We start from the raw sequence: 16756 nt of genomic DNA, 5'->3' as shown, positions 1-16756 counted from the left end.
ACCTGGATTCACTGTTTCCATAATATTTCATAGCTATATCAGCTTCCAGTGCAGTGTGTCAAAGTTCTCTCGGTAATAATTTCAAAAACCTGTAAAATCCGAACATCAGATCCCTGCCGAAGACCCTCTGTGTCCTTAACTTATAAGTGGGAGAGGGAAAGAAACAATACATACAGCCACACAAACTGTAAAACAGAATCTACTATAATAAAACGCTAAGCGCGCATGCGCACTCTTACCTGTGTGATCTGTGATCTGTAGGTCCGTGTCCGGCAGGAGTGCGCATGCGTGCATACAACGGTCGCTGCGGTCTTGCTGGCTCCCTTACACTTCACGCCCGGCGCGGCTCCCCCCTCACTCACTGAAGACACCGTCTCCAAACCATGCCATCCACAATGCACGAAACAAAAGGATCGGCGAAGAAAACTAAAAGAAAAAAAAAGCAAATCCAGGTAGGCAAAGGTGGGACGGCGCAGGGAAGCATTACATCTCGCTGCTCTCCGGCTGCAACCTCACAAATCCCTGCATGTCTCTCTAGCGCCCGAGTTTGCAAGCAGCTTACGAGGAGGCTGCGATTGGTGGCGGCTGCTGCTCCTCAAGCCGCCTAGCTCCTCTCCACCGGCCCCGGCCAGCAGCCCCCTCCGCCCCGTCCTCTCTGCTCCGGTGGCCCGCGCAGGAGAAGGAGCGGATGAAGCAAGATCACAGCACGAGGGAGACCGTGCAAAGGGAAATGCAAGGGGATTGAAAAAGTGAAAGGTGGGACAGGAAGGGGAAAGGGAGGAAGCCTACAACAACAACAAAACTTTATACAGGAAGAGGAGTCACTAGCACCCGTTAATGTAACGGGCTAAAACATCTAGTCAAGGTTCTAAACCAGTGTCCTGCAAAATTTTGACGCCATGGCACATTAAACTCAGTGCTGCGGCTGGAGAGCATCCGGGAGCGTGCAGATGTCGATGCGATGTCTGCAGAGGCTCTCCAGCTGTGGCCCTGAGCCTATTTCTACGCTGGTAGCGGTTACTAATGGAGGAGAGGTGCAGGAAGAGGAGACGCCAGCGAGGAGGAGAGGTGCTGGCGCCAGCTGACCACCTACAGGACGCGCCTCTCTCCATGAGAGGCATGTTCTGTAAGCAGTCAGCCGGTGCCTCTCCTCCTCGCGGCGCACTAACAATACACTGTTATAAAACCCTTAAATAACCAGCATCTGGTTACCTTTTTAACATTTTAGTGTGTTCAACACTTTTCATGAATATTATATTATATATTTAGATATCTATGAGATCTTCTCCCTTCCTGTCATTCCAACTGGATGGCTACCTTATCATGGTCACAGAATGAAAATAAAGGAACCATTTGCCCTGTATACAAGGAGGGAAGGGAATCAAAGTAGAGGCAGGCATCTATGATGCTTGGATTAGCAGAAAAAAAAGCAGCATACCATCAAACAAAGACAGAGTAGTAGTTAAAAGGCTTTTAATGCACCAAAAAATACTATGCCCAATGTGGCATATTTCACCTGCAAATGCTGCATCAGGGGCAATGACTAAAAAAGTGGTGACTTGTAGAGTAGAGGCCTAATCTGTGTGCATAAACCATGCACAGAGGGAGCATGTCTAGGGGTTGGAGAGAGGGGCGATGGAAAGAAGGGGCATATCGTTTGGCTCAGGCCTACCTACCTAGCAGTGGAGGACTTTGACGTCATACGCTACCAGTGGCTGACCTGGAAGTCTTCCCTGATGTGTTTGTGTTTTGTGTCCAGGGGAAGGCTTCCAGGTCAACTGTTGGCAGCGTGTAGGAACCACTGCTGACAACCTGAAGAAAAACAATGCTGCATGGTTTGGGGGGGGGAAGGGAGGGAAAGATAGAGGCTGTTGCACAGGCTAGGGGGTGAGAAGGAAAAGAGAGAGGCTGCTGTACAGGTTGGAGGGGTAGAAAGGGAGGGAAAGAGAGAAGTTGGAGTAGGGCAGGGCAGAGAAAATTTCATGCCCGCCTACTTTGGACTTAGGCCTTCCCAAAATTGACTGTTTGGCTATGCCAGTGATGGAGAGTGGGCGTTTCTGTGTTAATCAGTGCATCTACGTTACTGCATGTTAACTATTCTGCCCCCCACTGTTAGTGCAGGATTAGCGTGTGTGCCCTTAGGCCCTGATTCTATAAAGTCGGCCTAAAGTTAGACACTAATATCATCGCCGATTCTATAACACTTGTACACCCATTATAGAATCACACTTAGCGTCCACTTAAGTGTGCTTAGACAGCGCTCAGAATCCAACATTTAGGCATCGCCTATCTATGCCAAGGTTTTCTTCGCCTAAAGTTAGGCACTGATATCGGAGCCTAACAATAACACCTAATTCACAAAGAAATATAGAAACATGATGGCAGATAAAGGGCAAATGGCTAATCCAGTCTGCCCATCCACTACTACCTCTTCTCCCTAAGAAATTACACATGCCTAACTCGAAAACACACCCAAGATCTGCCCTCAACCACTCCCACTTTTAGTCTAGGCACTTTGGGCAAGGCACCTACTTTTCATAGAATCAAGTTTTTCGAGTTAGGTGCCTAACTTTCAATTAAGTCCAATTAAAACTGATTGGGAGGTGTTGAGTGCCAATATTGGCACTGATTAAGCCTACTGATCAAATTAAGTTAGGTGGACTTTATAGAATCACGGCCTTACTGCTTACAAAATAGGTTACGGTAAGTGCTCATATGCTAATATTTTTCTAATGGCCACATGCTAATGGTAAAATTAACACATAGCCATTAATTCAAAAAATAGAAAACCGGCCATTGTGCACAGGAAAGACCTATGTAAGGGTGCACTAAGACTAAACTAAACTAAATCTTGGGTTTATATACCGCATCATCTCCACAATGTGGAGCTCGATACGGTTTACAGGGGTTGGGATAGAGCGGAACTCCAATGGAATTATAGAAGTAAGTATGAAGAGAGGCTAGGGCTGAGAGTACCAGAGAGGGGAGAGGTTACATTTTGGAGAAGAGCCAGGTTTTCAGATGCTTACGGAATAGTTGAAGGGAGCTAAAGTTATGAAGAGGGGAAGTGAGACTATTCCAGAGCTGAGTGATTCTGAAGGGGAGGGAGGACCCTAGTTTACCAACATATGCCTTTTAAGGAGGGGAAGGATAATTTTAGTTTTTGCATGGATCTGGTGGAAATTGGATTTGAGGAATTCCAGGTTAGAGGAATAAGAGGAGGAAGGATGCCATGAAGGATCTTGAAGGTTAGGCAGACACATTTAAAGTGGACCCTGGAGATAACAGGAAGCCAGTGGAGCTTGGACAGGAGTGGTGAGACATGGTCAAATTTACTTTTTGAGAAGATAAGCTTAGCCGCGGTGTTCTGGATTAGTTGGAGTCTATGGAGGCTTTTCTTTGTTAAGCTTAGGTAAATGGAATTGCAATAATCCAATCTGGAGAGGATGATGGATTGTACGAGGACGGCAAAGTGTTTTTGATGGAAGCAGGACCTCACTTTCCTCAGCATGTGAAGGCTGCAAAAGCATTTTTTTGTCAAGGAATTGAGGTGGTCATTGAAGGATAGTGAGGAGTCAATGGTGATGCCCAGAACTTTGCTAGAGAACTCCAACTGTAGTGAGGAGCCTGAGGACAATGGGATGGAGGTGGGTAGTTGGTCTAGTTTAGGGCCGAGCCAAAGTAGTTTCGTTTTGGACTCAGTTTCATTTGTACAGTGAGGGCCCAAGATTGAAGGTTAGTTAAGCATGAGGAGATGTTCGCTGTGAGATTAGTGAGGTTCGCGTCGGTCTCGAGGAGGACCAGGATATCATCGGCATAAGTGTAAAGTGTTTCTAGGGAGGATAGGTGGAGGAGATTCAAGAAAGACATATAAATGTTGAAGAGAATAGGAGATAGGGGGGAGCCTTGTGGGACTCCACATGTCGGTTTCCATGGGGAGGATGAGGTGCCATTCTTGGTAACTGTGTAAGAGCGAGAACGTAAGAAGTTCGAGAACCAGTCAAGGACTGTGGAGCTAATACCTATCGGAGAGTTGGAAGATTAGAATGTCATGATGGACAACGTCAAAAGTTGCAGAGATGTCGAATTGAAGGAGAATGGCAAATTTTATATGAGAATGAAGTTGTTGAACCTTAGAGATTAGGGAGGCCAGGAGGGATTCAGTGCTGAAGTTGGGTCTGAAGCCGTATTGATAGGGTAGGAGAATAGAGAATCTTTCCAGGTAGGATGAGAGTTGGGAGGAAACTATGGACTCTAGCAGTTTGGTTAGGAGAGGAATATTTGCTATTGGGCGGTAATTGGATGGAATGGAGGGATCTAGGTCAGCTTTTTTCAGTAGGGGGGTCAACGCAATGTGTCCCATTTCTGGGGAGAAGAGGCCCGAAAATAGGGCAGAGTTTATAAGTTTGGTAAGAGATGAGATGGCCTGTGCGGGTATTTTCTCAAATAGATAGGATGGGAATGGGTCCAAAGTGCAATTGCAGGATTTCAGTTTCAGGCAGAGTTTAAGGACCTGCAATTCAGATACTTGCTCAAAGGCAGTCCAGTATCTGTTGACTGGGATAGGGTTGGAGACATTTAGGGTAGGGTTGGGAGTGGCGGACACCAGAGAGTTGTAGGAGACTGCGGGTGGGAAGGAGCTTCTTAAGGTGGTGACCTTTCCATTGAAGAAGTTTGCTAGGACATCGGCTGATGGAGAGGAGGGAGGTATGGAAGGGTTGTTATTAGAAGTTAAGGAGCGCCAGATGTTGAACAGCATACTATTCTGGTTGTTTGATCTAGAGATCTTGTCACCATAGAAGTTCTTCCTTGCTTTTTTGAGTATATTATTGTAGAGCTTAATGTTGACCCTCCAGGTTTGTTTATCTGTGGGGGATTTAGATTTTTCCAGATGCGTTCCAGAGATCGACATTTCTGTTTTAGTACCCTGTGGTATGGAAGGTACCAGGGGGCCTTACGGGGGCAGGAGATGGTTTTGGTGGAGAGTGGGGCGAGAGAGTGGTAGGTGGATTCTGAGAGGGTAATCCAGTTGTGCCAGTTGGTTACTGAATCTACAGGCTTAGGCTTGGAGGAGAAATTGTCGAGAAATTTGGTCCAGAACTGATCACTTGAAATTTTCTTGCGGAAAGTAATGGACTTAGAGGTATGGGGTGAGGTTCCATGGTGCAACATGAAAATGGGGAGACAGAAAGCTCCTAAGAAGTGGTCGGACCAGGGGACGTGGTCCCAACGGGTGTCTTCGGTTGAAGTTTTGTAAGCCGTAAGATCGAGGAAGCTGATGAGGTCTAGTGTGTGGCCTTTTTTGTGGGTTGGAGAGGAGGCAGGGGGGGGAGAAACCTAGGGAGGTAAGGAAGTTATTGAATTCGGATGCATCTTTGCTGGTGGTGTCGTCAAGGTGGAGATTGATATCTCTAATGATCAGTAGTCTCTGGAACTTAAGGAACGCGTTTTATATGGTCTCGAGGACGAGTTCGGAGGAGTTGCTCCAGGGGGTGGGTGGGCGATATAGTAATAAGATACCCAGTGGGTGTAGATGGAGCTCATCGTTGACTGAGGCTAACATATATTCTAGAGAGGAGTGGCTACCCTTTTTGAGGAGCTGGACATCAAAGAAAGATTTGTAGAGGAATGCCAGGCCGCCTCCTTTTCGGTTTATTCTAGGTGAAAAGAGGCCTTGGTAGCCCTGGGGGCAAAGCTCGTTTTGTGTAAATAGATCGTCTTTAGTGATCCATGACTCCGTGATGCAGAGGAATCCAGGATCAGAATCTACGAGAAGGTCTTTCAAAATTTGAGTCTTGTTGCATACAGATCTGGCGTTGCAGTAAAGTGTCGGGACTGGGGTAAGAGAGTCAGGGGCGTGGTTGGGAAGATTGGTGGGGGGTACAGGCTTTAAAGAGGCGAGGTTGACTTTGCGGGGTTTTTGTTTGTAGGGGTGACTTCTGGTGCGCATCAGCGTGGGGATTTTGAAACCGGGGCATATGTTAGTAACAGTTGGGGAATCTAATAGATTGGGGGAGGGAGGTTTCAAGCAGAGGGTGGTCTTAAGAGAAGAGCAGAGAAGGAGAAGAAGGAGCCAGAGGGGAGGCTTCATGGTGAGACTTGGGGAGCCTTTTGAGCTGGGAGGCAGGACTTGTTTGGATCGCGTGTGAGCAATTTACTAAGCAGGGGAGAGGCTTAGCGTCAATTGGGGAGAGGTCTGGGTACTAGTTTAATGACTGAGATGTGGAATGAACAGAAGGACAGCACGGTGTCAAGTAGAGGCTAATAAAACAGGAGCAGGGTGTGAAATGGGTGTCAGGTTTTTATTTTTTATTTTTTTTTCTTCAGAAATGGAGCTAGGCGATTAGAGGACAACGCAGGAGGAAGTGAGCAATAAGCCCAAATCTCAGCGACGAGTACAAATTAGCATCTAAAACTATTTTCGTGTAGGGGCTTAAGCAAGGAGAAACATAAATTTTCCATTTAGAGTCATATGCAGGGAGGACTTAAAATCGGAGAGATTTAGCAAGGGAAGGCTGCACTGTCAGGAAGCCAGTGCAGGGACTTAGATGGGCTAAAGAGGAGCAGGGAGACAGAGGAGACAGAGTGAAGTTCAGGCACGATCCTAGGAAAGAGTACAGTTTAGTATCTAACAGTTTCCATGTAATGAATACAGGCAGAGGCCTTACATTGAATACAATTTAGCAGCTGACAATTTAGTATCTAACAGGGTAACAGAGGGTGCGCTTAGGGAAGATCCTAGGAATAAGTACGGTGTAGCGTCTAACTGTTACTGTGAAGGAAATGGGCAGGATCCTGGCAATGGATGCAAATTTAGCAACTGACAATTTAAGTCTAACAGATTAGAATCTAACAAATTTCAAATTGGGAGAGGGCAAGAGAAACTTAGACAATGAAAGGGGAGAGGAGGAACAAGATGGAGGAAAGCTTCCTCTTTCCTCTGCTTTGTGGAATCGTTGGGGGGGAGAGTCTTTCGGCGGCCCTCAAGGGCTGAAGAGAGGAACAAACGCTGTGGTGGGCAGATCAGCCCGGATCGATCCTGCACAGGCAGGAAGGCTTTCGACGGTCGCACACAATGGACTGAGGAGGCGCTTCACGAAGGCGCTCACAAAGGCGCACACGCCTTTGTCGTGCGTCTTTGTCGGCACGCCGAACGGCTGCACGCCGTTCAGAGGCTTCTTTTACAGATCCCGAGTCTCCCGCTGTTGTGAGGGAGGGGCGGAGCAGTGCTCCCACGCACCTCACCTCGCTGGAGCCTGGATGCTTGCTGTAAAGGGCATTTTTTACTGCAGTTTAGAAAAAGGACACCAAATTAAAGAAGCCTATATTTATTAAAAATGTAACTGCAGGAAAAGTTGGACAAATTACATGTTCTCAAATTGTAGAATTTCTTTTTTGTTTTTTTAAATTTTGCATTACAGCTGTTCTGGGAGTTTATGGAATACTAGGATAATATATTTCTTGATTTTTTTTTTTTTAAAGATGTTTCCACTGACTGTGAGAACTGTATTTCTAAAGGTTGGTATGTCCTAAATGCTGCACATCCTATTTTATACCCATGGGCCACATGGAACTTGGTGCACGCTAATGCTAATTGGCACACAATAAACTTTAGTAAAAGGGTCTTACTTGGATCTTTAGAAGGAAGACTTTCCCCATGCTGGTAGTCGAAGAGAACCCTGAGGTACTCCAAGCGCTGAGACGGAGTCAACCGGCTCTTGAACAGGTTGGCCGCCCATCCCAGTGACCGCAAAAACTCCACAACCCGAACCGTAACCCGGGAACTCTCCTGCAAAGACTTTGCTCCGATCAACCAATTGTCCAGATAGGGATGAACCAGAATGACCTCTTTGCGCAAGGTTGCCGCCACAACCACAATAATCTTGGTGAACGTCCACAGAGCCGTGGCCAGACCAAAAGGAAGCACACAAAACTGATATTGCTGTCCCAATATCACAAAGCAAAGGAACCTCTGATGGGAGGTGTGAATTGGAACATGCAAGTAGGCCTCCGTCAGATCGAGAGAAGTCAGGAATTCCCCCGGCTGAACCACCAAAATAACATATCTCAGGGTCTCCATGCAAAAAGACAGAACCCAGAGCATCCAGATCCAAGATGAGCTGAAAAGACCCCTCTTTCTTGGGCACCACGAAGTAAACGGAATACCGGCCGGTGCAAAACTCCTAAGGAGGCACTGGAACTACCGCCTTAAGGTCTAGCAACCTTTGTAGCATCTGACAAAAAGTCCGTTTCTTCCATGCCACCTGACAAGGAGAAGATAGGAAGCAATCTGACAATGGCCAGGAAAACTCCAGAGCATATCCGTCCCGAGTCACCTCCAGGACCCACTGATCCATCATGATCATGGGCCACCCCTGGTAAAAGTTCTGCAACCATGCTCCTACTGGCACCAGGGGAAAAGCCCGCAAGGAGTCATTGGGCAGGGCGGGCGGTGGAGGAATCATGCCCTATCAGATGTTAAGTTAGCCTGCTTTTTAACTCAGACATATATGGGTGTCTACAGATGCTTGTCTTTGAATTGATTCGCTTTCTTAAAAAAATTGGACTCACCGATTTCAGTGACTTCTGACATACCTCCAGGCCTCCTAAAGTAGCAGCAGCAGTGACAGTGACTGGCTTGGCAGACGCAGCGCAGTGAACAGGCTTCTTATGGTCTGCCCCATTGGGGTCTTCCCTCTGCCGCATCACCAATGACATCACTGACACGGAAGAGGGAAGCCCTGGTGGGCAGGCCACAAGAAGCCTCTACTTTAGGAGGTTTGAAGGGGGTGGGGAGGTCAGTCAGGAAATGCTGCACAGGGGAATAGGAGGGATGGAAAGCTGATGCACAGGGGGATGGGAGGGAGGGATGAAAAGCTGCTGTACAGGGAGATAGGAATGAGGAAAGCTGCTGCATGGAGATAGGAGGGGACGGAAAGCTGCTGTATATGGGGGGGAAGGGGGAGAGAAGAGGAGAGAGGAAGAATTGGTGGAGATGGGATGGAGGCGAGGAAGGGAGAGATGCAACAGAGGTAGGGGTGAGAGAGATATATCCTGCATATGGTGGAAGGGAGGGAGATGTGCATTAAGAGAGAGGGAGAAATGTTGGAACATAGGGTAGAGGGCGGGGAGAGATGGTGCATGGGAAGAAACAAATGGTGCACATTATAATGGAAGGGAGAGATGCTGCATGGAGGGGAATAGAGCGATTTAACCCAGGGCACAAGGCAGGGAGAGAAAGAGAGAGATAGTAGACAGTGGGAAAGAAAGAGAAATGTTGAATATGGCAGTGGAAGGGAAGCTACAGAGATGGAAGATGGATGGTGAGCATGGAAAGAAAAAAAATGTCAAATGGGCAGGAGACCCTGGCGAACGAGTTAACAGAAGACCAACAGAAACCAGAGCCTTGAACTAACATAATTTGAATAATAAAATGACCAAACAACAAAAGGCAGAAAAAATAATTTTATTTTCTATTTTGTGATTACAATATGTTAGATTTGAAATGTGTATCCTGCCAGAGTTGGTGTTAGACAGCGTGAGCTAGGGCCTAACAGAGAGAGGAAAAGTCTTTTTTTTGTTTGTTTACAGTACAGCACCGGCATGGGGCTGGAAATGGCAAAGGGGGATGGGGTGGATGAAGAGACTATAAAATAAACCCACAAGGACATTTGAAAAAAAAACAACCCCACCCTATTGGGCAGGAAAAGTGAATCAAATCGAAAAATTAATTCAATAGTCCAAATCGAATAAAAAAAAATTTCCCTGAATCGGGCACCACTACACTGGAACAGTTGATGTAATTTTCTGTTCTATTGTAGAATTGTCCTCAAATTGCTCTTCTAGTAAGACAAGTAAAAATGTGACTTAATAGAAATGCAATCATAGAAATAATTTTTTTTAATCTGGAAGAGATTAGACTTAACATCCCCAAATGGTTATAATGATGAAATATTTTTCTTTAACCCTAAAAAAAAGTTAAATTAGCTGATCTAAAAATTGCCATCTTATAAAACTTTTTTCACTCTCTTATTCTCTATTTAAGTGGTTTGGAAATCTTGTTACCATGAAGTGGTGGAATGACATATGGCTTAATGAAGGATTTGCATCTTACATGGAATATTTAGGTGCTAGCTACATTGATCCTAGGCTAAAGCTGGTAAGTAATCAAATGTGAATTATTGTAATAAGCTCTTTTTATACAATATCTGTAAATAAATATAGGTAGCTGAATCAAATGAAAGTAACGTTAGTGTTTCCTTTTGCTGGCTTGATTATAATACAATTATTTATTCATTTACCTGTTATTCAGAATTTGGACACCCTATAAAGCAGTGTTCTTCAACCACCGGTCCGTGGACCAGTGCCGGTCCACAAAAATTTTCTGCCGGTCCACAGGGCCAGCACATGCATCAGGCCCAAAACAGTGTTCTTCAACTGCTGGTCCATGGTGCAATTGATGTGGCATTATCTTCGAGCCAGCTCCCTCTTCCTCACTGATTCAGTGCACAAAGACACGGGCAGTGGCTCCTATGCGCATCCTGCGCCTGAACCAGAAGCCTTCTCTCTGACGTTGCAGCGTCAGAGGGAAGGCTTCCAAATGAGGCACGGGACGCGCAAGGAGCTGCTGCCCGCAGCTTTGTGCACTGCATCAGTGAGAAAGCAGGAGCCGGCCTGAAGATAACACCGGGGGCAGCATAAACTGGCCAGGCAGGAGTAGGCCAGAAGGTAAGGCTAGCATGGAGGGAGGAAAACAACAAAAGTAGGGGGAATGATTTTATTTTTGAATATAGTGATTGAATTATGTCAATTTTGAGAATTTACATCTGCTGTCAGTGTGCTTTGTGTAGTTTAATTTTGTGGTTAACCATTATGTGTTGTTAATAAGATTATATTGTGTTCTCCAACAGCCGGTCCACGGACCGATGCTGGTCCACAAAATAATTATTTTATTTCTGCCGGTCCATAGGTGTAAAAAGGTTGAAAAACACTGCTATAAAGCATGGTATTCTGTGAGTTTTGTTCATTTGAATTAGGTAACTATGATTAAAAACTGAGTAGACAATTCACTGTGTAACATTTTAGCTAGGCTCTGTACTGTATGTGACCTGCAGTATGCATTTTGATTTTTTTTCTCTGTTTAATTTCCAATAGCATTTTGAGATGCAAGTGTTTCCAATTCATAGGAGTTGTATCAAATCTGAGTGATATAAGCAGCAAATTTCTACTTCTCTGGCTGGATTCTAGTGGATTCTTTCATGCTCTCTTTTCTCAGAATTATAAGGAAATAAAAGTTAAAAAAAATTAATTGTAGGCGATTATCTTTATGGAGGTGAATCTTCAGTGATGTGTGCAGGACATAGTGAGAATGACAAGGAAAAGGCACGTGCTCTATAACTTAGAATGAGAGAAAACAATATGGGCATCACAATAGCAGATCACATTTAGGACTCATTTTACAAAGGGCCTTAACGTGCGGAATAGCGCACGCTAGCCGCTACCGCCTCCTCTTGAGCAGGCGGTAGTTTTTTGGGTAGCGCGCGCTAAAAACGCTAGCGCACCTTTGTAAAAGGAGCCCTTAACGTGAGCAAGTGCAAAGCGATACATGTGGGAAAGAGGAACCTGAACTATATTTATTTATTTCTTTTAAACATTTTCTATACCGTTTATAACTAAACTTTTCACAAAGTTACATACATAATTTAAAAACAGAATCATCATGACACACAAAAAAAAATCCTAAATCATCATATTAAAACATTATTAAAAACTAAAACTATAGCTACGTGATTCAAGATTCCACATTAGGAATCGCTGCCCAGGAAAAGGATCTAGCTGTCATTACTGATGATATGTTGAAAACCTCTGCTTAGAGAGCAGTGGCAGCTAAGAAAGCAAATATAATGTTAGCAATTGTTAGGAAAAGAATGGAAAACAAAAATGGAATGCTATAATGCCTTTGTTAACGTTCCATGGTGTGGCCATACCTCAAATAATGTATGCAATTCTGGTCACCACATCTCAAGAAAGATATGGCAGAATTAGAAAAGTTACAGAGAAGGGTGACAAAAATGATAAAGGGGATGGGGTGACTTCTTTATGAGGACAGTGGCTAGAGCTTTTCAACCTGGAGAAGAGACAGTGTACATTGAATGTTTGATTCCATGGAATTATCCTACCATGCTTCCCTGAAAATAAGCCCTACCCCGAAAATAAACCCTAGCAGGATTTTCGGGGTAGGTCTTAATATAAGCCCTACCGCAAAAATAAGCCCTAGTCCCGGGATTTGCTGGCAGTTTCCCTTCCCTCATGCCCTCCCATTCCTTGTGCAGCAGAACCCTTGACCAAGCACCTCCCTCCCGAGCACCTGCCCCCACCACGCAGCCGAACCCCCATCCTTTCCTCCCTCCCATCTGAACCCCGCTGACCTCAAGCAAGCCCTACATATGGTACCTCTCTAAGCAGTGTTGGGCCAGCAGCACTCTAAACAGGCTGCTTCGGCCTTGTCCGCCCATGAATTCACTCTGCCACGTTACAGATGACATCATTAGTAATGTGGCAGAGTGAATTCACAAGGCCAGACAAGGCCGACCCACCTAAAGAGCAGGTTCATCTTTGGTTGCTAGGCCTTAGCCAGCCAGACGATGAATATTGGCTTGGCTGCCTAAGTCTGCAGCGGCAAACTTTTCTCTGGAAATTCAGTGCTGGTGGCTGGTGGCCGGATATGGCCCTGGCATTGACTATCCAGTGTTGCCACCAACTGTGGGAGGTAGCCGAGTTGCCTCCCACAGTCTCAATATCGGGCCCTTTATCTTTTGGTGATAATATGCTTTGATAGTATAGTTGTTCATCCCTCTTATTTGATAGTTATTATATTATAGTAACACTCTGAAAAAAAGTCATGGTAGGATACTTTGAAACTCATTAAAAATATACGGCCCAGTTTTCAGAGGAACTTAGAGTGGGAGCAGCTCCTACCCAGATAAGTCCCACTCAGTGGGTCATACCTGGATTTTCAGCGGCACTTACCTGGATAGTACCACTGAAGATCTAGTCAGACTGCTTCGGCACTCTCCAGGTAGTATCTTGTGGGTCTGGGGGTGGGGGGTGGGACAGAAGTCTGGAAGAGGTTTGGAAGATATTTCGTTAACAGCAATATTCATTCATTAATCTGGCAAAAAGATTATCCTAACTTTCTACAGGTAGTTATCTGAATATCACCAGTAACCAGATAAATGCCAGTGGCTGCATTGTACCCTACATTCAGTGCTGGTATCTGAAATATGGCCTAGTGCTGAATATGTGGAAGACGAGAACAACCCATCCCAACCAAACCCAGTTTTGCAGTGAGTTGCCTATCCCGGGGTTAACTTTGTCCCTCAAGATGGGCTCTTGTATCAATTCCTTTAATTTTTATAATGATGGATGTACTCTTTGTACATACATCATGAGCTTTCAGTACATTCTCATTATTATCTAATGGTGGCCTTAGGATCTCCATATTACAGAATCCTGAAAATGCACAGTACATTAAACTTTGCATATTACAAAATATTTTCCCTTATTATATTGAAATGTATATATTAAGACACTGAAAACCAATAAGGCAAACCTTGAAATGAACAATGAGGGCGATAAATTATCAATATTTCATCTAGACCAGAAGTTCCCAACCCAGTTTTCAGGACACATGGCCAGTCAGATTTTCAGGATACCCACAATGAATACACATAAGATAGAGTTGTATATAATGGGGGTAGTGCATTTAAATTTATCTCATGTGTATTCATCATGGATATTCTGAAAGCCTGACTAGGTTGAGAATGGCTGCTCTAGATGGAGATATGGTATAATACAGAGATTGCCTGGTATATGATCTTTTTGCATCATCTTCATCTAATTAAAATCTCTCTCTGCTTTTTAATTTCTAGAATGAGCTGTTCCTTTTCTTCAGCTTACAGGCTATTTTTGCACAAGATGGTTCTGTAGCCCATCGACCTTTGTCTGTGAAAAAAGAAGAAATTCATCTAACCACTCACATATTTCCTCTGTTTAACATGTTTACCTACATCAAGGTACAAAGGAATTCTGTTTCATTGCTATGACACACACAACAACCCCCCTGCCCCCCTCCCTCCTTAACTCTACTACAAATAAAGGAATGGATACAAAAATGAAGATAGACCTTTGAAGATTTCTGGCTTAAGCTTTAATTAACACTTATTTTTTGCTTTGATACAGTCTGTAATGTCTGGTTCCAAACAAATGCTTAGAGGAACTAAATATGAATATATTCTTAGGCTATTGTAGGAACTGAAATTCATGGTAGAAAAAGGTCACTGCCACTTAAAGTTCTGGTTTGAATGTCATCATCTGAATATTTAAAGTATATTTAAATAATTCACATATTCTCTCTTTTGTGCCTCAGGGTGCTTCCTTTCTCCGAATGATTTCTGGCTTCCTAACAGAGAGACTGTTTACCAAAGGGCTCAGTGTGAGTTCAGAGAACTATTTCCTGGATTTAAGAAGTCTTTTCAGTTTGAAAATACAGCAACAATGAGCATGCGTACAAATAACTTTCTTGCTTCTCATGTGAAATATGCATTCCCCCTGCACACCACACTTTTCTTCTTACTGAAGCTTATGTTTGTTTCATCACAGTCATACTTGAAGAAATTTTCATTCTCAAATGTTGACCAGGAGGATCTGTGGAGTCATTTGCAAACGGTACATATCCACTCCTTTTATTTTAACACTTGTGCATAACTCACAGAAAATAGGTTTTGAGATTTAGGCGTCGAAAAAAGTGTTGGTTCCCTTAAGACTGGTCTGCACAATGTGTACTCCAATTAATCCATGTGCTCAAATATAAAAATATACAAAAATTGTGAAAAACTAAATCGTATGCTAATAAATCTTCTATAAACTCTCCAAATGTCTTCTTCTTGTACAAATTCCCCAATAAATACTTTTTAAATGCTCCTTATAGAAACAAATAGATACTTATTGGATAAACACTGGAAAAATACCCCATGCTCCTACCTTTCAATTTGCCTGCATTGCATCTGTTCTTTTTCTGTACTGATGCTCCCTTAGCTGTGCTTTGAAAAAAAAACAGACACCAATTTTTTTTCTGTCTTTAGTTAGCTGGGAAATAAAACACCTAACTTTAAGATGGGTAAACACCTAAGGATAGCAAACCTAAAGGCGTGTAGTTACCATGGGCTGCTAACTCATGCTGTTTTAGCACAGGTGAAAAAAAACCCACTGTGGAATGATGATGATCCTGAAATGGATTTTAATGAAAGATGCAAAGTTCTAAATATACAATAAAATAATCCACATGAAAAAATAGTAAATAATACACATACAAATCAAAAGGACCTAGTCCGCTAGTAGCGCAGGGCCCAACACGGTCCGCGTTTCGACTAGATCTCTTCTTCAGGGGTCCCTAAGAGTCCTATGATGATGAATACGTGGAAAAACGGGTATGTGGAGAAACGAGCGCTGCTTAAAACCACATACCCGTTTTTCCACGTATTCATCATCATAGGACTCTTAGGGACCCCTGAAGAAGAGATCTAGTCGAAACGCAGACCATGTTGGGTCCTGCGCTACTAGCAGACTAGGTCCTTTTGATTTGTATGTGGATTATTTACTATTTTTTCATGTGGATTATTTTACTGTATATTTAGAACTTTGATTCTTTCATTAAAGTCCATTTCAGGATCATCGTCATTCCACAGTGGGTTTTGGACTTTCTTCTCTGTGAATTCCTTGGGGTCAATTATTTTGGTTTGTGTTTTAGCACAGGTCCCATTTTATGCAATGAGACCTAATTACTAACAACTTAGGTTAATAATAGGTTAATAGCTGTTCTTTTATATCTCATTTTGTCTCCCTTGTACACATGGAAGGGCAATGGGTGGGGGTTCCCACTTTTGCACCTAGGACCAGATTCTATAAATGGCGCTGAGTGGTGCCTACATTGTAAGCGCAGCTCAGTGCGGTTGTCAATCATAAAATGGCACCATTTATAGAATTACGCCTAATGGCATCTAAGTGGACTTAGGTGTCGCTAGGTGTCCTAGACATAGGCGCCACTCCAGTAGGCCAGTTTTTCACTCACCTAATTTGCAGTGCCTATATTGGACACCTAACAATGCCTAAGGTCAACCATGCCTATTCTCTACCCACAACCCTTTCTGCTTTTTAACATAGGTGTCCCTAGGCATTGGATGGTGTCTCCACTTAGGCATCACTAGGCGTCCTAAGAGTTCGGTGCCAAAATCTTAAATTGCTTAATTTTTTTTGTTGTTGATTAACCACGCCGGTTTTCAGCCAGTTACATAGAAACATAGAAGATGACGGCAGAAAAGGGTTACAGCCCATCAAGTCTGCCCACTCTGCTTACCCACCCCCTGTCTATGCCCTAATGACCCAATTTTCTTATCTTGACCCTCGTAGGGATCACACATGGGTATCTGCTTCGATCACCTGCACTGGAAGCTTGTTCCAATGATCAACCACTCTCTCTGTGAAGAAATACTTTCTGGTGTCGCCATGAAATTTTCCGCCCCTGAGTTTGAGCAGGTGCCCTCTTGTGGCCAAGGGTCCCTTGAGAAAGAAAATATCATCTTCCACTTCGACACGCCCCGTGAGGTACTTAAATGTTTCGATCATGTCTCCCCTCTCCCTACGTTCCTCGAGAGTATAGAGCTGCAATTTGTTCAGTCTCTCTTCATACGAGAGACCC

The 16756-nt window shown here is 44.1% G+C and overlaps 1 protein-coding gene across 3 annotated transcripts in view; it reads left to right on the top strand.

The window, feature by feature from the left end:
- The window catches only part of LVRN (laeverin), a 126598-nt gene that overhangs the window by 57106 nt on the left and 52736 nt on the right, over positions 1 to 16756 (top strand). For all 3 annotated transcript variants that reach the window (XM_033929063.1, XM_033929064.1, XM_033929062.1), the window contains 4 exons: positions 10046 to 10159; positions 13932 to 14075; positions 14429 to 14494; positions 14662 to 14727. In XM_033929063.1, coding sequence (XP_033784954.1) covers positions 10046 to 10159; positions 13932 to 14075; positions 14429 to 14494; positions 14662 to 14727 — 390 coding nt within the window. The remainder of the gene's footprint in view (positions 1 to 10045; positions 10160 to 13931; positions 14076 to 14428; positions 14495 to 14661; positions 14728 to 16756) is intronic.

The sequence above is a fragment of the Geotrypetes seraphini genome, chromosome 1 (assembly GCF_902459505.1).
Source record: "Geotrypetes seraphini chromosome 1, aGeoSer1.1, whole genome shotgun sequence".
Taxonomy (NCBI): Eukaryota; Metazoa; Chordata; class Amphibia; order Gymnophiona; family Dermophiidae; genus Geotrypetes; species Geotrypetes seraphini.
The sequence above is the reverse complement of the archived record's forward strand: the minus strand, read 5'-3'. Positions and strand labels throughout refer to the sequence as shown.